At 43.2% G+C, this 20,677-nt stretch overlaps 2 protein-coding genes across 3 annotated transcripts; both read left to right on the top strand.

The window, feature by feature from the left end:
- Positions 1-197: 197 nt before the first annotated feature.
- On the top strand, positions 198-12,772 carry LOC108235787 (nuclear receptor subfamily 1 group D member 1-like). The gene is made up of 8 exons (XM_017416019.3): positions 198-715; positions 7,375-7,686; positions 7,779-7,867; positions 7,992-8,136; positions 10,371-10,891; positions 10,999-11,184; positions 11,272-11,482; positions 11,572-12,772. The coding sequence occupies exons 1-8, from the start codon at positions 697-699 to the stop codon at positions 11,766-11,768; spliced, it is 1,680 nt and encodes a 559-aa protein (XP_017271508.1). The 5' UTR covers positions 198-696; the 3' UTR covers positions 11,769-12,772.
- Positions 12,773-15,718: 2,946 nt separating this feature from the next.
- On the top strand, positions 15,719-19,777 carry faim2b (Fas apoptotic inhibitory molecule 2b). 2 transcript variants are annotated; one of them, XM_017415729.3, is made up of 12 exons: positions 15,719-15,733; positions 15,953-16,001; positions 16,173-16,240; positions 16,934-16,998; positions 17,126-17,179; positions 17,261-17,311; positions 17,395-17,434; positions 17,538-17,575; positions 17,656-17,743; positions 17,846-17,941; positions 18,193-18,246; positions 19,506-19,777. In XM_017415729.3, exons 1-12 carry the CDS (start codon positions 15,719-15,721, stop codon positions 19,653-19,655), a joined length of 768 nt encoding a protein of 255 aa, XP_017271218.1. In that variant the 3' UTR covers positions 19,656-19,777. The 2 variants fall into 2 exon arrangements, with proteins under 2 accessions (XP_017271218.1, XP_017271219.1); XM_017415730.2 differs by having other exon boundaries at positions 15,956-16,001; positions 19,506-19,655.
- The last annotated feature ends 900 nt before the right edge of the window (positions 19,778-20,677 follow it).

The following is a 20,677-nucleotide window of genomic DNA, read 5'->3' as shown; positions in this document are numbered from 1 at the left end:
AAAAAAAAAAAAAAAAAAAAAAAAAAAAAAAAAAAAGGGAGCGAGAGAGGGGGGGCGCGAGGGGAGGAGAGGGGTGAGATGTTTTCACACAGCGTGACGAAGAGGAGGAGGAGGAGGAGGAGGAGGAGGCTGCGTTTCTGATACACATCAACAAACAGGGACACACAGACACAGATCAGAGGCATTTACAAAAAAAAAAAAAAAAGGAATGGTCACATTTCTCAGGCACCTGAAAACGTGCTGCTTATTTTAGGACGCGTGTTGCTCATTGATGTGTGTGAGCGGGAGGGGGGAGTGTTTAAACTACTTCCACTCTGATGATGGTTTTGCTGGGAACACACACACACACACACAGAGACAGACGACAGACAGACACACACACTGATATCCCAGCCTGTGGCATCAGAGAGGTGTAGCCTTACAGACGGAGCTCTCTGCATCTGAAGGAAGGATCGATAAGGAGAACCGATCTGATTTCATCTCTTTTATTATCATCATTATTATTATTACTACTATTATTCATCGCCAACAGTTTTTTTTCTCCTCTCAATGCCTGAGGTGCTTCTCTGGGACGCACTCCTCCTCTTTATGCCTTTGAGTAGTTCACTTGTTTCCAGCAGAGTCCTGAGTGTCAAACAGCAGCTCTAAGAACCTACAGAACATACAGAACCTACTGAAGGAAGAACACTAGGGAACATGGAGAACAGTCCTGGAGGTAAGCACACTCTACTAAATGTTGCTTTTTTTTTCTTTTTTTGATTAAAGCTGGTAGATTAATGGCCTCATCTGCTATTTTTGAAGGAAGTATTTGTATTATTTACCTCTAATAATTGAGTATTATTGTTGAATATTGCCACAGTGGTACCAGCTGTACATTTTCAGTCATCATGATGCTTGCAGCATGTATGTATGGCCGTTTAGGGGAGTGGTGGTGAATCCGTTTGATTGTGAAATATACATTTGTCTGTGATTTATTGGACTCTTTTGACATGTCAGTGTATTGTGATATCGATACGTTTCTGATGTATCGTGTCATGACATTTCTTGTCACATCTTGTTCCGTAGCCGCTTGTGAATGTTCCTTTAATCCTCTGTAAATATTCAGCGGAGTGGAACCGGCGATGTGTTTAAAGGGAAGGGGAACATTTCATTCCCTCGGACTGTAATTTAGCTGAACGTGGCGCGATGCCAGATGCTTCTGGGCTGCAGACTGCAGATAGGTTTGAGCGAGAGAGCCGATCGAGGGAAGTCCTCTTGCCAAATTTCTTTCATTTTTTTTTCTCTCTCTTTTTGCTGCAGACTTCCGATTCGCTCCACGTAAACAAACTCACGTGAAGCACACGACCCAAAACGCCCCCCCACCCCCCCACCCTGTTCTCTTTCCACACTATCCCACTTTCTTATTTAAGAAAGAAGAAGAAAAAAAACCACTCATGAGTGCTTTCATTTTGATATATGTACTCCAAGCAGTTCATCAGGAGGAGTTGCACAGTTTAAAATGCCTCCTCGACCCGGCTTATCAGTTCCGCTCGGTTGTTTTTGTTCTAATCACTTTGTTTTTCCACCACGTGAGGAGGCAGAGGGATGTGTGGGAACAGTCAGGGCCACTGGGTCAAAACAATCACTGGTGTGAAAATGTTTTCCATCCGCACACGAACCCAAGAGCTGGGCGGTGAGTAAACACCTAACTCTGCCCGAGCCCTGAGCCCGAACCCGGCAGCTAAAAACCTCATGTGTGTCGCCGATACGCCGATCCCTATCAATACTTTTACACGATTCGCGGTGATCGATACGTATCTATGTCCTCTCTAAACTCTAAAGACCATATCTGGGCCTGAAAACGCCGGACGCGTCACAGTAATCCAGGAACTCTGATATCAGCTCAGACATCCCTAAACAGACAAAGTCCTTGAACAGAGTCTGTGTTGAACGATGCTGCAAATCATCCGCCTGATCTTTTTTTTTAATGCCACCCCGCCTCGAGCTGACAGCACGTGGATCCTGCCTCGGTCTCCACGTGCCGCGCATGTTCCCGAGCAAGCAGCCCTCCCCTTCCTCTCTCTGCAGTGGGTGGTGTGTGTGTGTGTATGTGTGTGCTCCGCTCGCACAGGGAATTCCTCTCTGTTGGCAGATAGATTGGTCAGTGGGTCAGATGGTGGTGGTGGTGGATGCAGGGGGGGGACTCGGCCTCCTCTCTCCTGCTCCTGTTACGGGGCTGCTGGACGAGTTCAGAACAGATAACAAAGTTTCGTTTTACAACTGAACAGGGAGGAGGGACAGGAGGACATTGTAACCCAGATTTACTCGGATGTCCAACCGTGGTGCGCCGGTTCTTCTGTCTCAGGGTGTAAAGTGTCACAACATCAGCTCGAAACACTGAAGAATGGCAGAGCAAAAAAGTAGCCTCTTGCCAATACGTCACTTTGTTTTAATAAAAGGAAGGTTCACATTTATTTTTCGAACACGTAGGTTTGTATGACTATGTATGACACAGGAATAGATATTTATAGCAAAGAGAAGTGGATAAAAAGTCCATCAATACTATTATTACTGTCCTCTGAGGACGACTCTCAGCTACTACCGCTCCACATTTCAGCTTCGTGGCTGTAAGACTTATAGCCATTTTTGTGTGTTAAGGTTGCTTAGCTGTGGCGGCCATCTTAAATTAGGGTGACTTCAAAAGTTAATTAGTTGTAGACCTACATCCTACGAGTACTTTCTGGGAGCTTTAACTAAATCTGCCCAGCACTTTCTGAGATATTTTGCTAACAGACAGACTGGTAAACAGAAACGGGCCAAAATATTATCACCTATAGCCGAGGCAGAGATAGTTTCAAAAATTGTTTGCAGGGCAACTAATCAGGCCAGTTTTTCAGTTGTTTTTAATGACGTGTTTTTCACGTTTGTTTTGCCTACAGATACTGGCTATCTTTGCAGAAGTAGGTCTCTAGTCACGTGGCGTAGCTCAAATAGAACTCCTGACCAAAGTTTCTATTTATTGCCCACCTTGCGTCTCAGTACGACAGCCGTCGAACTGAAGACGAAGCCATTAATAGGCGATCTCCGTGAATTGTATGTGAGCTGTGAAGGCAGCTCGGTGTCAGCGGCGCATGGCGCTCGCAGCTCGCAGCTCTGCCGGGTGAAGGTGAACCGCAGTAACTGTGAAGCATGCTGGTGCTGGAAACGAGTGTGACTGTGCCGGTTCCATTGGAACCCAAGCAAAGAATGGCCGTTCTCTCAGTGGTTGAGGATGACTCTCAGCTACTACCACACCCACCTTTAGCTCGATATCCGTGAAACTGACCGAGTTGTAGCTGTTTTTTATGCAGGCTAAGGTCAGTCGGCTGTGGCGGCCACCTTGAACTGGGTTGTCTCCTGAAGTTCATCGGTTTTAGATTTACATCCAATAACTACTTTCTGAAAGTTTCGTTAAATCCGTCCAGTAGTTCTAATGCCAGTTGGCTGTGGCAGCCATCTTGAATTTGATTGAGTCTGACAGTTTTAGTTGTAGATGCGCATCCAATGATTAATTTCTGAACATTTTCGCTAAAACATGCTCAATGGTTCACAAGATATTTTGCTAACAGACAGACATGGTTGACTGCAGTAGTTCAAACTCAGCTCTCCCACGATTAGTTAGCCCTCAGAGTACAAGCTAGGGATCAGTCCCAGCTACTACCACACCAAATTGTAGCTCAGCATCTGTAAATTTTCACTGAGTTGTAGCTGTTTTTGTATTGGATAAGATTTCTCTGCTGCGGTGGCCATCTTGAATGGGACTGACTCCAAAAGTTAATCAGTTGTCGATGTTCAACTAGTGACTACTTGCTGAGAGTCTCATTGATTCATGAGATATTCTGCTAGGACAAACACAAACATTCTCGCTTTGCCTTCGATAACGACAGAAATCTGCTAAAACCAGTGAAAGTCGGCTCTTGTATCCTTTGAGTTTCCAAACAAAAGTTTTAAAATGCAGCGACGCCTTCCCTTATTTAGTAACACAATATCTATTGTGACTCTTGTGATTACGAGAGTGGTCGTCCCTGATAGCTCCTCATCGATGGCCACATGACCCGGGGCCAGCTGTTTCACGTGGAGGGAGGCTTATGGTTCCACGCACAGGAGGGAGAGTTCACATGAGAGCGAACAGGCTGAGCGACGCTAAGGAGGGGGGGACTTTGCCTCCCCTGGGCATGACATGAGGACGGATGTTTATAAAGCCTGGAGGTGGGAACACATGGAAAAGGGACGATGTTTAAAGGACCACTGGAAGAAGGAGGGGCCACTTCGCTTGTGCTGTTCTTCTTGTGACCCTCATATGCATCCACAGGTCACACGTTGTCACCTGTCTGAAAGGAGCAACGAAGTGTCTGAAAACAGGAGATTTTTTTTTTTTACTCCAGATGGGGTTGTGAATGTGTAGACGTGTCATCTAGTCACGCCTCTGCAGGTGACAGACACAATCACAACCATAGCAGCAAGTCGCACAGGTAACATCCGTGTGCACGCTGCGAGTCCAAATACCAGAGCTGCCGCCACACATGACACGCCAAAGCCTCGCAGCGCAGCGTCGACACGTGTGCTTTGAGGAGGCGCTTAGAGCGAAACAGAAAATGCAGCACGTGTTTCCTCAAGGAGAGAAAGAACAAGAGGCGAGATAGCACCCCCCTCTTTTTTTTTTCTTTTTTTTTTTTTTACAGCTTATTGAAGGTCTTTAGAAGCAGTGTGCTCTGAATCACTTTGTGTATGAGGATGTTGTTGTTGCAGACAAATCTGACCCAAATTATCCGTCAGGCCTGACCGCAGAAACCTGTTGAGCTGTAATCTGTTACAGTTTCTGTTTCAAACCTGTGGAACAGGTTGTAAAGTGACCGTTTTTGGCAGCCCGACTCTGTGACTCACACTCTGAATGAACGTACTATGTGCGTATGTAAAATGTCATATTTTGCACATTAGATACCTCTGGCATGAAGATGGATCTGCAAACCAGGCACAAAAACATAACATATATCATTCTTTTGACAATACCTTGTTTATTTTTTTATTTATTTAGCAGATTTAGGGAGTCTTCACCTACTCGTGCGTTTATTTAACGTGACTGGTTCTCTCTGCACAGACTTTGTCATCCCTGAGAGGAATGAATCAGCCCCCGGTAGCTTGTTTTTCCCTCTCTGTTTGTTTGTAGCCACGGCATTATGCATCGCTCTCCGTTCCAAACGTGATCTGCCCCTGCACTCATTATGCTGCTGCTGCTGCTGTCTGCACGAGACTGCGCAAAGAGCCTTGTGAGCCAGGCGGGAACTGTGTCAAGAGTACATGTGAGCTCCTGGTCAGGTGGCTGGCGGAGAGATGCGTGCCCAGAGCTAAAGAGAGGGAAGGGAGGGGAGGGCAGAGAGGGGATGGGAGGGAGGAGGAGCAGGAGAAAGGGAGTGCAGAATAGACTTGTTCCTGAAAGCAAGCTGGCAGGGAGCTGGCTGCACGTGAGAGGCAGTGTATTCATCTTGTAGGGAGGGGGTGGGTGGGGTGGGGGGGAGGAACGCCGTCTGCAAAACAAAAGGGAGTGGGAGGGAGGCGTTCAGGGGTAATAGGGCATTTCCGATTTGATGTGACATCCCTAAACAAAGGCTTGTTAATGGTGCATCTGTGGCACGAAGTATGAAGGTATTGTGATATAACACTGGGTCTGTGAACTGCTTCTTATTCCACAAGTCTTTATAGTTTGATTTGATGCACTGGAGGCTCCTGCAGTCAAGACATTTACTTTAAAAGGACAGTTCAGGTCTTTTAAAGTGAGGCACTGTAGTAGGTTTGTGAACAGTTAATCTCTTACCTGTTGTACATAGCTCTTTGAACAACCTCAGTTTGGAGAAATAGCTTAGTTTTGACTGGATTGACAAGCTAATGGCCAGTCCAAGGCCAGGACCAAAGTGTGCTGCTGCCATCTTAAAACAACTCCAATCTCAAAACGTTCATAGCGGTTCATCCAGTGGTTCATCATTACAAGGGTATTACTGCCGCTGAGGTAAAAAGCAGTTTGGGCACTTGTTGCTGAACTATCATTTCCACCAGAGTGGACTAGCCTTTAGCCCGTCGATCTGATCAGAGCTAAACTCTGTTTCCCCAAACTGCCACTGTTCAAAGAGCTACAGACGCAGGTAAATTTGTTGGTTCCCATCCACAATGATCACAAAAACACAAAGGATGTGACTGGAGCCAGACCTTGGGGCTTGTCAACGTGGATTTTTGGCAAATCCCTGTCTGGCTTTTTTGTGTTTTTCTGTCAGTAGTGGAGCCCTCCTGGGTCTTCTCCCATGGAGCCCATTATGATTCAAAACGTGACAGATGGTGAGTTCAGGAAGCGATGTACCTTGATCTTGGAGTTTAGCTTGAATGATTTTGGGTGGTTTGCTTGTCTCTTTTTTTTCCTATCATCCGCGCTATCCGTCTGATCAACCTGGGGTTGTATTTCTTCTTTTGTCCACATCCTGGGAGGTTGGCTGCAGTCCCATCAACATTACACTTTTAGTAATATTGGCAACTGTGGTCACAGGAACGTGAAGCTGCTTGGATGATGGTCTTGTAGCCTTTAGCTTTAACATGGACATTTATAATCTTCTTTCTGAGCTCCTCTCACCTTTGATTTCTCTGGTCCATGTTCAGTAACACAGTGAAACCAAACTACCCCATTTTATGTGTTTATCACATACCGATGGCATGCAGATAAACAACAGATAATTGCTTTTAACTGAACTGCTTTTCACAAGAAATAAAGCATTGTCTCAAAGAGCTGTAAGGGTGCCAATAAATTTATTTGTGTCTGTACCTACAACAGGTAGCTTCTCCACGGAACCCCACTTTAAAAGATCTGAACTGTCTCTTAAAAAAACCATATGTTTGAGATAATGTTCTGTAACCAAGCAAATGTTGTGACTAACTTGTGGGTGGAAGCTGGCTGGTTTGTCCAACAGATAAGAGTGTTTACTCAGATTAGCTTTAATTATTCAAATTACATTCTTCAGTGGGGTTCTGGGAGCTTATACAGATTAAACAATTTTTAATTGTGTTTCTGAGATTAAACACAATCGAGATGTGCTTGTCTGTTGTGATTCTAGATACTCAAGTCTTACAGCCTTTACACAAATATTCAGGTCAGGGCTGTTGATGTTCTAGCCACAACATTTTTTTTTAATTATTCATCGGATCAGACTGCAGTTGTCCCAGTATGGTCACAGTTTTGTTTGTCTTCTTGATTGTCTGCCAAGTAAGCTCACTGAGCAAACACGTTGCTCAACCCCGACACTCTCACTTAAATGCTGCGTGTGAACACTGGCCTAGATAAAGATGAAGACTTTTTGTGTCTCTGTCTTCCCCCAGGTGGTGTCATCCTGTACGCCGGCTCGTCTGGCAGCTCCAGTCCGAGTCCTGGCAGCCCCTCGAGCGGATACCAGACCCAGTCGCCGTCCTCCCACTCGCAGCCCTCGTCCCCTGAGGGGGCCTCCTTTCAGGAGATTGGGGTCCTGAAGCAGAGAGGGGAACATGGGGCGGGGACCGTCTCCCCAAAAATGGTCTTTCAGTTTCCTGAGGTGAGCAGTGCTCCAGCTGCCCAAATTACGACGGTTTCATCAGGGACCTACGGCCATCCCACAGCGGCCAAAAGGCCTTGTGGTTTCACCGGCACGTTCACCAGTAAGTACTCACATTGTCCCTGCTCTCCTCTTTGTTTACTGCTCATCGTATTGATTCCAGCGTCTGACAATGCATGTGTGCCTCTTCCTCAGAGACCGGCGGTATGGTGCTTTTATGTAAGGTGTGTGGAGACATTGCATCTGGTTTCCATTACGGAGTGCATGCCTGCGAAGGCTGCAAGGTGAGACAAGAAAAACATCATCTCATTTCGCGTCTTTTTATTTCCCGGCGAGAATACAGGCGCGCGGCGACTAAAGACCCACTTCAAAGCCATTATTCACCTTCTGCTTATTTTCCGCCTGCAGGGGTTCTTCAGACGCAGCATTCAGCAGAATATCCACTACAAGATGTGCGTGAAGAACGAAAACTGTCTCATCATGCGCATGAACCGGAACCGGTGCCAGCACTGCCGCTTTAAGAAGTGCCTCTCGGTGGGCATGTCCAGAGATGGTAAGAGACAGGAAACTGAAACATAAGTTAGATTTAGTTCACTTTAGTTTGGCACTGTGGAAAAGGATATCGATAAACGTAATGCAGGGTTGCACAGATCTGTTATTAATGTGTACAACCCCATTTCCAAAAACGTTGTGCAATGATTTGCAAATCTCATGTTATTCACAGTGGTACATAGTAAACAAGTCAGTGTTCAGACTAAGAAATTATACAGGTTTTATGAAAAAAATAAGGTGATTTTGAAGTTGATGGTATCAACACATCTCAGACAAGCAGGGACAGGGGCAACAAAAGACTATATCGTGAAGAGCATTTTGCAAAGAGTTATGTTAACTGGCAACAAAAAAGGAAGAAGGATAGGATAAAATGACAAGCAAGAAAAGAGGATAAGAAAGAAAATACAATCCTAATTCTTAAACAGTTGAGATGTTGTGTAACATAAGGTTAACATTAGGTTAACATAAGGTTAACATGAGGTTAACATGAGGTTAACATGAGGTTAACATGAGGTTAACATAAGGTTAACATAAGGTTAACATAAGGTGAACTGGCAACAGTTCAGTAAGAGGACTGGGAATAAAGAGCATTTTAAAGAGGCTGAATGGCTCAGAAGTAAAGGCAGAGGTTCACCAGTCTGCAAAGAATTGCATCTAAAAATTGTGGAACAATGCTAAAATAATGTGCCTCAAAAGAAAATTGGGAACACTTTGAAAAGCTCACCATCTACAGTTCATAATGTCACCAAACATTTCAAGAATCCAGAGCAGTGTCTGAGCTCGAAGAACAAAAGGCTGAAAGTCATGACTGGGTGCCTGTGACCTTCAGGCCCTCAGGCAGCGCTACATTAAAACAGGTTTGACTCTTTTACATCACTGCCTGAGCTCAGGAACACTTCCACACATCATTGTCTGTAAACACAGTTTACTGTGCCATCCATCAATGTTGGACAAAGCTCTATCATACAAAGAAGAAGCCATAAATGAGCACCATAGATGGATGCTTCACCTGCCTCAACTTTTTTGAGATGTGTTGCTGCCATCAAATTCAAAGTTACCTTTTTTTTCCTAAGAATGGTACAGTTTAAATATTTGATAAGTTCACTATGTTCCACTGTGAATAAAATAGTTGGTTTCTGAGATTTGCAAATCACTGCATTCTGTTTTCATTTACATTTCACACAACATCTCAGCTGTTTTAGAATTAGGATTGTATTTTCCTCCTTATCCTCTTTTCTTGCTTGTCCTTTTGTCCTACCCTTCTTCCTTTTTTTTCCGGTCCATTCCTCATCTGATTTATTGCGAAAGAAGCCCGAGAGTCCCAGTTGTCATCAGTCACGGAGAAAACAGCAAAAAGAAAAATACTTTATTTTGAAAATTAGGACACAAAGCTGTTGATTGTCTCCTGTGATTGCTGTGGTTTACAGTCTTCCCAAAGAATCATCGTGATCCCATGCTGTTAATCATGAATCCCTCCATGGTTTGTCTGTAAATGAGAATATTATTATTCCAGCGACTCTGCCCTTCTGCAGCACTTCCCCTGCAGCACTTCAGCCTCTTGGGCATTGCTAAACTAGGTGATAATAAATCATGTTTTCCTGAGTACATATATTTAGTTGACCCAAAAAAGCCACAGAGAGAGAGAAAATGAAGAATTATCTGCAGATTCATCGAACTGCAGCCTATTTATCATGCTCTCATTTTTCTGAATTGTTCACATAGACGCATCTTTTCTTATTCTTCCTCCTGCGTCCCCTTTTATCTACACCTTGTATTTCACTTTTACTGGCGAGTTAATTTCTCATCAACCTTTTCTGTCCACCTTTCGCCTTTTCACGCCTCGCACCTGTGTCTTCAACCTTTCCCACCGATTGTTCAATCCGTCGCTTCACTAATGTCAGCAGGTTCAGCGCTCGTGACCCAGTGACCCACTTCCACGCTCATCTGAAATGGAGAAATGGGGAGGGGGGGGGGTAGCATACAGTATACTATAAATAGGACTGTCGATGAAGGCACAGAACTGAAGGGCTTGGAGAGGCTGAGGAGGAAAATGAAGGATGGTTTTAGTATCGGCTCTGTGGTGTAACACCTATGATGTTGAGTTGAGTTTTAGAGTGCACATTAGAGCAAAAATTGTGAGGACATTTTCAGGACATGAGTGTTAAAGAGCCTCCAGTGAGGCGTCAACAGCGATGCTAACAGAGGATGCCCTCTTCTGCTTGTTCTCCTCCTCAGCTGTGCGTTTTGGGCGTATTCCAAAGCGGGAGAAGCAGAGACTTCTGGATGAGATGCAAAGCTACATGAACAGCCTGAACGAATCAGCCTCCATGGAAATGGAGGTGTCCTCACCCTCCGACGCTCCCTGCAGTCCACAGAACCGGGCGGGCGTCGGGGCCATACTGCAGCCCTACCGCAGCGACGAGAAGCCCCTCAAGATGGCCGCCCGAAGGAGGAGCCTCAGCCCTCCGTCCTTCCCGGGCGCGGCGGCGCAAGAAGGCCCCGTGTCCCAGACGCAGCACAATCTGACGCCGAGCTACCACGACCCCACGAACTTCCCTGTTGCGCCCGGCAACAACGAAAGCTCTTCAAACACGAATGTGGACAAGTTCGCCTTCTCCTCCAAACAGAATCAGTGCCCCGTCACTGGAAACATTTCACCTCAGACTTTTTCAACCAATCAGAATAACGTCCCAAACAGGGATTTCCAGAACCAAACCTCCTGCCCCTGGAAGCTCAATGGAGGCGCCAAAGTCCTAGTGAGTCTTTTTACATCCCCTTTGAGTCCTTCTCCAATAATTCTATCCAGTGTTCAAATAACATCAGCATAACGCTTCTCTTCTTCTCATTTCTCTGTTTCCTGCAGGCTTGCCCTCTTAATTCATGTCCCGTGGCTCCAGCCAGTCGCTCCAGTCAGGAGGTGTGGGAATCTTTCTCCCAGTGCTTCACCCCCGCTGTTAAAGAGGTGGTGGAGTTCGCCAAGAGCATCCCTGGCTTCCAAATGCTGAGCCAGCACGATCAGGTCATGCTGCTCAAATCTGGCACCTTCCAGGTAAAGAAGTCCAGTCGAGCAGAATGTGGTCGGTGGGACAGAAGGTCTCCAGTGTCGGATGCTGACCTGCTTTCGTTCTGCCCACAGGTTCTCATGGTGAGGTTCTGCTCGCTGTTCGAACCCAAGGAGAGGACGGTAACCTTCCTGAACGGACAGACGTACTCGCTGCCGTCGCTGAGGGCCCTCGGCATGGGCTCCCTGCTGGAGTCCATGTTCGACTTCAGCGAGAAGCTGGGCTCGTTGGGCCTGGAGCAGGACGAGATGGCTCTTTTTATGGCTGTTGTGTTGGTGTCTGCAGGTAAGACACGCACACAAGCGCTTTGTATGCAGCCACGCGCTTTTCCTTGTTCCTAATCTTTACTTTTGTTCTTTTCGTTTTCCCCCCAGACCGCTCTGGTGTGGTGGAGGTGGGAGCTGTGGAGCAGCTGCAGGAGAACCTAATAAAAGCCCTGCGTTCTCTCATCACCAGTCGCCGGCCGGACGACAGCACGCTCTTCCCGAAGCTGCTGCTGCGCCTACCGGACCTGCGCACTCTGAACAACCAACACTCGGACAAGCTGTTAGCTTTCCGCATCGACCCCTGAGCGTGCCGATGTCCTCGCAGCTTCACGGGGTTTCTGCTTTCGCTCCTAACGCGAGCCCGGCTTGCCTACGTTCAGCACACTGACCTCCCTGCATGATGGAGAGCTCATTTTGGGGGAAAGTGTGATGAAAAAAAGACAAAATTGCCGGAAAACTACCAGAGAAGAACATGGCGCAGCAGGAGGTGGAGCTCTCATCCATTTGCTTCCAGTTGGACTGAAAAAGAAATAAATTAGGTTTTTTATTTTGTTTGTTTGTTGGTTTTTTTTTCCTTTTGAGTCAGTGTCAAACCACCACTTCTCCCTCCTGACGTTTGTCAAACGTTCTTGTTCTGAAGACCAAAAAGCCGAATCTTTGTCTCACCTCGTAAAGCTAACAAGAAGAAAGCACAGATTAAACAAAAACACTTAACCAATAGTGACTTCTTATTGTACATTCTTGCTACAAGAGTAAAAAGACACTTTCCATATGTAAAAACTCATAAATTTATATGAAAACAATATAGCAATAGCTTTTTCTAACATACAGTTAGAGCTGTTTAAAAAAAAAAAAGAAAAGAAAAGAAGCTATTTTCACAACATGTTACCATGTGGAAAAAATCTTTAATGAAATCACCCATCTGTGATTGAGATATGTTTGATATTTTTAAAAAATACGTGTATTCAGGGAGAAAATATGGGTCATTTTAGACCAGGTTTGAATGGGTATAAAGTTGTTCTGTATATATTTTGTATATAATCATTATAGCTGGATTTGCTAGTTTGCAGATTTTCGGATGTGTAAATTGAATTATGGTATATGACTCCTCTGTACACTGCAAAGAGATTTAAAACAAAACAAAACAAAACAAACAAAAGCATTTCAGTCATGTGCTCATGAGTATGAGCTTTTTAATTCGAAGAGTTGAGAGAAACCTATCGCCTAACGATCATCAGCTTTGTGTACATTTTGTAAATGTTCATGGTTATGACATAGAATTACATCTATTAAATGATATCACATAGCATTCCTGCTTCTGCTCCTTCATTTTCCTCTTTACCGTGATGCACTGGCAATACCATAGATCTGTTACCTAGCAACTGACGCAATCAGCCAATCACACTTCAGGTCTGAGAGCTATTAGTGGTCTTTTTTTTTTTTCCTCTTTTTTTCCTCTTTTTTTGTGCTAACAAGGAACATGACCTGATCTTTGAAAGGGGTAACAAGTGACTGTCACATTTCCGTCGATATGAGGTGATATTCTTGGACAAAAGAGCAGAGTGACATTTTTCTAGAGGAGGGAACTGATGCAAACATGCCAGTAAAAGGACAGTCGGGCTGCAGGTTAAATAGGGAAATGGTTTCTATAAACAGCATCTCTGCCCTCAATAAGTCCACATCACGAATCTCTGGCTTTTGTCTCGGTTTTTAAATGAGCTGGCGTGAGTTCCGCACAGACTCGCGTTCATATTTGCAGTCTCCTCGGGGCCATTATGTCTGACTTTATTGATTTATGCAGATTTAGCTCATCTAATTTTGCCTTAGTAATACTGCGTCTGAGGGTGCACATTGTACCGAGCACAGAAAAAGGGAAAAGAAAAGCAGCTCACTTTTCAGTTTATATTCCCATCACAGCCTGAGAGAAAGTACTGGCTGTTCTCAGCAGTGATATTCTGGTCCCAGGTGGCGTTCTGCCACAGTCAGTTTTATGGATCACATTAAAGGTCCCCCCTCTCTGCCACCTCCTGGACACCGGCAGCAGCAGGAAGCAGCTTTAAATTGTTTTATCTCGGATACACCGGTACCACATCTGTCATACCAGACAGATTCAGGTCACCATGGGAGTGTCAGGCTTTACGATGCTGCCTTGGTGGGTGTAATTATTGCATGTTGGAAAGATCTGTTAATGACACAGATTGTTCTGAGCCAGAACATTTAGTGTGTCATAAAACAAGAGCTACAACTACGTTAACAGCCTCAGCATTTAGAATACTACACACCCAGTAATTATAGATAATTGCAGACAAGTCATAAGCAAATAAGAGGGAACAAAGAAGCTAACTATCTCACCACAAGATTTGTTTGTTAAAGATCCGTAAGAATTAATTGGCAATTAACCATCAATTAAACATTCATTTAAAGCAGTTTCATCAACTTTAGCTTGTCCCTTTGTCCTTTTGTACTTTGATTTTAAACTTCAAATTACAAACACAAGAAATAATTTTAAAAAAAGATCATTCCACAAACTATTGATTCAGGAGTTTTGAATTTTCACTTTATATATGAAGTTTCAGATCAAGCTACACATATCAAATGTGGGTATTTGGTCATAAAAAGTCCTCTCATACAACCTTTATCAGTAAAATAAAGGAAATATGTTTTAAAATGATCTATAATGGGTTGTTCTTGGGGAATAAAGTTGCTTTCACAGCTTTTGAAGGCCACAAACTGACCGTTTCTCAGCCCTTTGGTGTCATCTAGTGGTCATTACAGCAAATAGACGGTTCCAAGTTTTTGGACAGTTTCTTTTGCCCCCAAGAGGACTAAATCTGCTACTGCAGTTGTTAGGACGATTGTTTTCTTCTCACATGTACATTATAAAGTCACATTGGGTCATCATGTGGGTTCTCTAAGTCGTCTGTCTCATTTATTCACATATCACTAATTTAAATAAACAGTCAATTCAAGCACATTTTTACACATATTCTGTGAGAAATTCTTCCTGATTTAGTTCTGGTTTAAATATAGCTTTACGATAAAGACACGTAAAAGCAGATTAAAGGGGAACGCATGCTGGGAAATCCCTACAGGTGCTCCATAATCAACTTAACTTTCTGCTCATTAGCCCGTTACAAAAGCAGCTCCTTACATAAAAAGGTGAGGTCATATGTTTACTTGCTCAAACAAACAAATAAACAAAGAAAAACAGACACAAATCTATCTGTTGCTTTGTTCAGCTGCTCTCATGTCATTCTCATTCATCTCTACATTTGTTTTTTACTCATTTTGTTCTGCAAATGTCAAGAGTTGACAAATACCAAACTCTGACTCTGAAGTTCAACAAACTTGTTAAATCTTAAAGAATATAATTCCAGAAGTTCTCACAGAGTTTCTAACTTTCTTATTTAGTCAAATTTCATCTCTGAAACAGTTTTCTTACAGCAGAGTTTAGCCCAAAGTGTTTAACAAATGATAAACAACAACAAACCAACACACAACTACTGAGCACAATAAATTAAAAGGATGAATAAAATAAAACAGATTAAACAGTGATGATTGTCATGTGAAGGACCTGAAGGAAACTCAGTTTTAATCATGACAAAACACCAGAGGTACATGGAAACATCTAAATAATAAATAAAAGAAATCTATTTTATTTGATTAGGCTGAAATTAAAAATTACATTTAGACATATGTTAAACTAAGCTTTCAAGTTATTTTGTAAATTGTATAGTTATCTTTTTTCTAGCTTGGGAAAAATGCAAATGTTATTTATTTATTTATTACTGTTACAAAATAATAATCCATAAAATAAATAATCAGACATTTCCCTGACTTTGTTGAGGTTCATTTTCCACCATAGTGGATTAAAGTTGTTGGATAACGTGCTTCAACATCAGCTGAATCGTTCCGCAGCCTGAAGCTGAAGCAGAGGGATGGAAATGAGCCGGGTCTGAAATCACTGTTCTGGAGAGAGCTGGAGCCAGTGTGTGTGTGTGTGTGTGTGTGTGTGGAGGGATCAGGGTTAGAGGGAGATTAACCAAGCTGAGGCCTATAAAGCTGAGTAATCCGCACACAAATTCAGAGCACCGACTTGTGCGGCAGCAGCGTCTGGACTCACACCGTCAGCGGGTTTCTGAGTCCCAGGAACCAAACTGAACCCATACTTTCATTAAACACCAGAACCGGGAACCTTCTGGCACTCCTCCTCAGCGTCGGCACAAGAGAGGACAAATAAAAGGACAAAAGAATCATGAAAAAGTCAAAGGTAAGGTTTGAATTGTTCTGCTCTACAGCTCCAACATGTATAGATTCATGCTGACTGTAATCCTTTCAAATGAAAAAAAACAAAACAATGACAGCTGCTCTGCTTCCAAAACTAGTCAACAGTTCAGCTACTAAAGCATTAATTTGAAAAAGGAAATATAGATCTTTACAGAGGTGGGGGAAGAGTTTAATGGTCCTTCTGTCTCTGGTTGTGCTCCAGCAGGTGAGCATTGACAACGAACCTCCCACCTATCAGGAGGCAACAGCAGGTGAGAAGAACGCCCTCCTCATCATCTAACCCATTATTTTATTTCAGTACTGAGTCCGTGCTCTTCTTCAGCAGATTCTGCCTGCATTGTTTTACTTTGAACAAATAAAAAGCCTCACTTTAAGCCTCGCTGGTGGCCATGCTTTCTGAACATAAAGTTTGCTGCTTCCAGGTTATGATGAGATGGAGGCTCAGTTCGCCTGGGACGACAAGACCATCAGGAGGACGTTCATCAGGAAGGTGACAGGAAGCGCCTTTTCTCTGAAGATACAGCCTGAATGCTGAGTGCTGAGTGGCTCTGCTGAAGGAGCTGAAACTGAGTTGTTACATCACTGGCTAAACGTAACACAGCACTTTCTAAACGTAGCAAAGGGTTTGCTAAAAGTAGCAAAAGGCCAGTTGAAGTAAAAAAACAAGCTTGAAGGCTAAAAGCAGCAAAAGGTTATTTAAAAGATAAAAGTAGCAAAGGGTTTGCTAAATGTAGCAAGTCTAGCTTAACGCTAAAGTAGCAAAAGGGTAGCTAAAAGCTAAAAGTAGTAACATGCTAGATAAAGTTAAAACAACTTAAAGGCTAAAAAGCAGCAAAAAGTCTAGCTAAAAGCTAAAGTAGCAAAAAGGCAAACTAAAAGCATCAGAAGGCCAGATAGAAGCTAAAGGTAGCAGATTCAAAGCTGAAAGTTAAATGTAGCAGAACAGTAGCTTTTAGCTAAGAGTAGCAAAAGATTCATTCTCTTCATAAAGATTATGAAAAGTATCAAAGTTATAAAAACCAAAAGTCACAGCGCCCATCTCCTGAATGAGCTGAATGTTTTGATATATGAGTGGCTAAAATAGAAGAAAGTTTGCTAAAACAAATAATAAAAAAACAGGAAAACAATATGTTCAGAAAGAACAGCAAACAATATTAAACTGATGTTCCTGTCCGTCCTGCAGGTTTATGCCATCCTGATGCTCCAGCTCTTTGTGACCGTAGGGATTGTTTGTCTCTTCACCTTTTGGTAAACTTTTTTCTTTTTCTTCTTTTTGCTCATCTTCAGTGTGAAGTAAATCTGATATGAGCTCCGTTAGTTTTAAACAACTAATAATTAAATGTTTAAATGTTTCGGCTGCTTTTGTTTTTTTCAGCGCACCTGTGAGGTTTTACATTCAGACTCATCCCGGGCTGTACTCGGCTTCTTAGTAAGGAAAAACACATTTTTACATCTCAAACGCCACTGCTTGTTGTACTTCTGTATGTTTTAACGTCTGTTACTGTTTCAGCCTGATGTTTTTCAGCACCTACATTGCCCTGTCCTGCTGTGGAGACCTCAGGTAAACCCTCTCTGCCAGATAAATGAACTGCTTTAATCTTGTTTAAATGTGTGTAATAAATGTTTCCCCTTCTACCTGAACAGGAGGCAGTTTCCTTGGAACATCATTCTGTTGGTGATTTTTGTGAGTATTCTGCAGTGTTTAATACAGAAACCAGTGCTAACTTGTTTTGTCTCGTTTATATAAAACTGAAGTTTGTTTCTTTTTGGGGTTTTCTTCCTCGTAGACTTTGAGCATGGCCTTTATGATGGGCTTTCTTTCGAGGTAAAGGACGCTTGCAGACGCTTGTATTGATCTGCGTGAGACTTTTAGTTGTTTAACAGAAATGTTTGTGCTTCGTGCAGCTTCTACAACACCAAGTCGGTGCTGCTGTGTCTGGGAATCACAGCTCTGGTGTGTCTCTCTGTCACCATCTTCAGCTTCCAGAGCAAGGTGGGGAGAAAAACAAAAAAAAACAAAACACAGTTTCAACTCATTTTTTAAAAAACACAACAGCAGGAACCTCATGAGATGACTCTAAATGTCCTGTTGCAGATCGACGTCACGTCCTGCCAGGGCGTCCTGTTTTCTTTGTGCATGGTCATGCTCCTCTGTGCCATTACCCTCTCCATCGTCGTCCCCTTCGGATATGTGAGTTCACGCCTTCTTCTCTTCATTCTGGACGCCCTCCAGAAGCAGACCAAATTAGCCGAGGTTAATGATGAGCTAAACAACAGTTGCAGATTAAAGCCTCAGGTGCTGCTGCCTGTGCTCAGACACGGCTCACTAAGAGACGGGATAAATCTGGAGCAGATAATCTCACGCTGCTTCGGCTTGCCTAAATTAGCACGCTGCTCCCCTTCTTAACTATGTTTTGTAATGAATTTTACTCTGCGCCGCAGGTTCCCTGGCTGCACGCCATCTATTCTGTGATAGGAGCCATCCTCTTTACTCTGGTGGGTGAGAATTAAAAGCATGGATATGACGTGTATAAGACTGTCCACATGCAGTCATGGGGAAAAGAAAGTCAGCTATAGTTTTACCAATCAGGGCATAATAAAAATAGTTCTTAAATTATTCAAACCTGACCTCAAGTATCCAAAAACACACAAACTGGAAAAGCTTGGTGTGGGAAACTAAATCCACCTTTGCTGATTCTACAGGGTTTAAGAGGGAAAGTAGCATCCAGGTGCTGCTGATCAGATGGTATTGATGAACTGATCACCATCAGCACCTCTACAAAGCCAGGAGTTTTGGCAGTTCGCTGCTGTGGAGCATACAGATGTGTGTTAACCCGCCCATCAGTCTGGGAAGGATTAAAGTTTGGCTTGTTTGTCTGCAGGAGAATTTGTCTTCTTTCAAAAACAAATGTCAGCACAACTTAGGTTTGTTAGGTTTCATCAGGACCAGACTTCTGCATCAACAGCCTTTGGACAGATGAGTCCAAAGTAGAGACATTAACCCGTAATGCACAGCGCCATGTTTGATGAAAACCAAGCCCAGCATATGAGCGCCAACACCTCGTGGAGGGGCGATGATCTGGGCTTGTTTTGCAACCACAGAACCTGGACACCGTGCAGTCACTGGGTCGATCATGAGCTCCTCTTACAGAAGTATTCAAGAGTCAGATGTGAGGCCATCTGTCCAACAGCTAAATCTTGAACCGAACTGGGGGATGAAACAGGACAATGATCTCAAACACAGCAGCAACTCTACAACAGAACGGGTAAAAAAGAAAAGACTCAAAGTGCTGCACTGGTCCAGTCAAAGTCCAGACCTCAACTTGACTGAAAGGCTGTGGTGGGACATGAAGAGAGCTGTGCAGACACGAATTCCCACAAACCTCAATGAACTGACGCAATCTTGTAAAGAAGAGTGGGCTAAAATTCCTGCAAAATGTTGTGAGAGACTGATGAAGTCAGACAGAAAACTACTTCAAGTCACTGCTGCTGAAGTGGTTCTACAAGCTCCTGAATCCCAGGGGGGACTTAGTTTTTCAGAGATTTTCTATTTTGGTTCTGTTTTTGTTTAATGACATGAAAATGTATTTGTTTTAACACTTGAGGTTAGATTTGAATAATTTTAGAACCTGGTTAAAACCAGATCATTTTTCTTAGGTAAAACCCTGGAATTGAAGCAGGTGGTCTTTCTTTCCTCCATGACTGGAAGTCTTTTTGCAGCTTTTTACCCTGACTTGTTTCCTCTCTCGCCACAGTTCTTGGCTTTCGACACCCAGCTGCTCTTGGGGAACAAGCGCTACACCATAAGTCCAGAGGAGTATATCTTTGCCACACTCTGCCTCTACCTGGACATTATCTACCTGTTCAGCTTCCTGCTTCAGCTCACTGGACAAGGACGGGACTGAAGTCAACACACGACTTGAAAAAGGGAAGAATTAGCCTGGATTTATTTCGCTCCAGCACAGGAACACGTTTGTTATCCCAACTTTACAACCCTGCTGCTGGTCTCTACGTCGTTTCCCTGAGTCTGTCCAAACGTTTTACATTGCTGCTCTTACAGCGTTCCTTGGTAAGATATTTGAGACTTGCTCCGAGGGTCCACAGCCACGTCCTCTCAGTCGTACAGTTTGGGTTCAATCAGCCATAAAAACAGAGCTGCTCCACCAGCATCCTGTTCTGTTTGTCCATCACTGAGCCAACGACTGAGATCCATTCAGGAATTCTGCACTTTCACACTCAACAGGGTTGAGTTTGTGAACCTGCTTTGCATCTAATACATAGATTCAGTTTTATACTCTGTGTTTTTACGTGTAGCTGTTCAGTGTTTTCAAAGCGAGTGCTTGGCTGTACGTGCGTAAGGTTATTTTCAAATGTATAATGAGACACTTGAGGGAAATATTTTATCAGTAAAGAACATTAACTTGGATGTTTCAGCTGACCTAAAGTGAAGAAACACCAACTGCAAAAGGAACAGAAACACACACACTGCAGGCTTTTAAGTCATTAGGTGGTTCATTTTATTGTAAATTGACTGTGGCCTTTTAGGTGTTAGATTTTTTTCTTCTGATTAATAGGTTGTTTGTGTATTAGAAAGGTTATAAGTAGTTAAAAAATGTGTGTTATAATATATTTTTACAATCCTATACATTTAGTTCTTACTCTAAATAAAGTGACTTATAAATACAGTTTGTTTTATTTAAAATATGATAAACTTGGATGTTTAGAATAAAGCAGTACAGCGTTTCTGCAGGTCCAGTCTGGATGATCCTAAAATATTATCATAAATACAGGTGCTGGTCATAAAATTAGAATATCATGAAAAAGTAGATTGATTTCAGTAATTCCATTTAAAAAGTGAAACTTGTATATTATATTCATACATTACATACAAACTCATATATTTCAAATGTTTATTTCGTTTAATTTT

This window comes from Kryptolebias marmoratus, linkage group LG4 (genome assembly GCF_001649575.2).
Source record: "Kryptolebias marmoratus isolate JLee-2015 linkage group LG4, ASM164957v2, whole genome shotgun sequence".
NCBI classification, from domain to species: Eukaryota; Metazoa; Chordata; class Actinopteri; order Cyprinodontiformes; family Rivulidae; genus Kryptolebias; species Kryptolebias marmoratus.
Note: the sequence above shows the minus strand (reverse complement) of the source record. Positions and strands in the feature narration are given on the sequence as shown.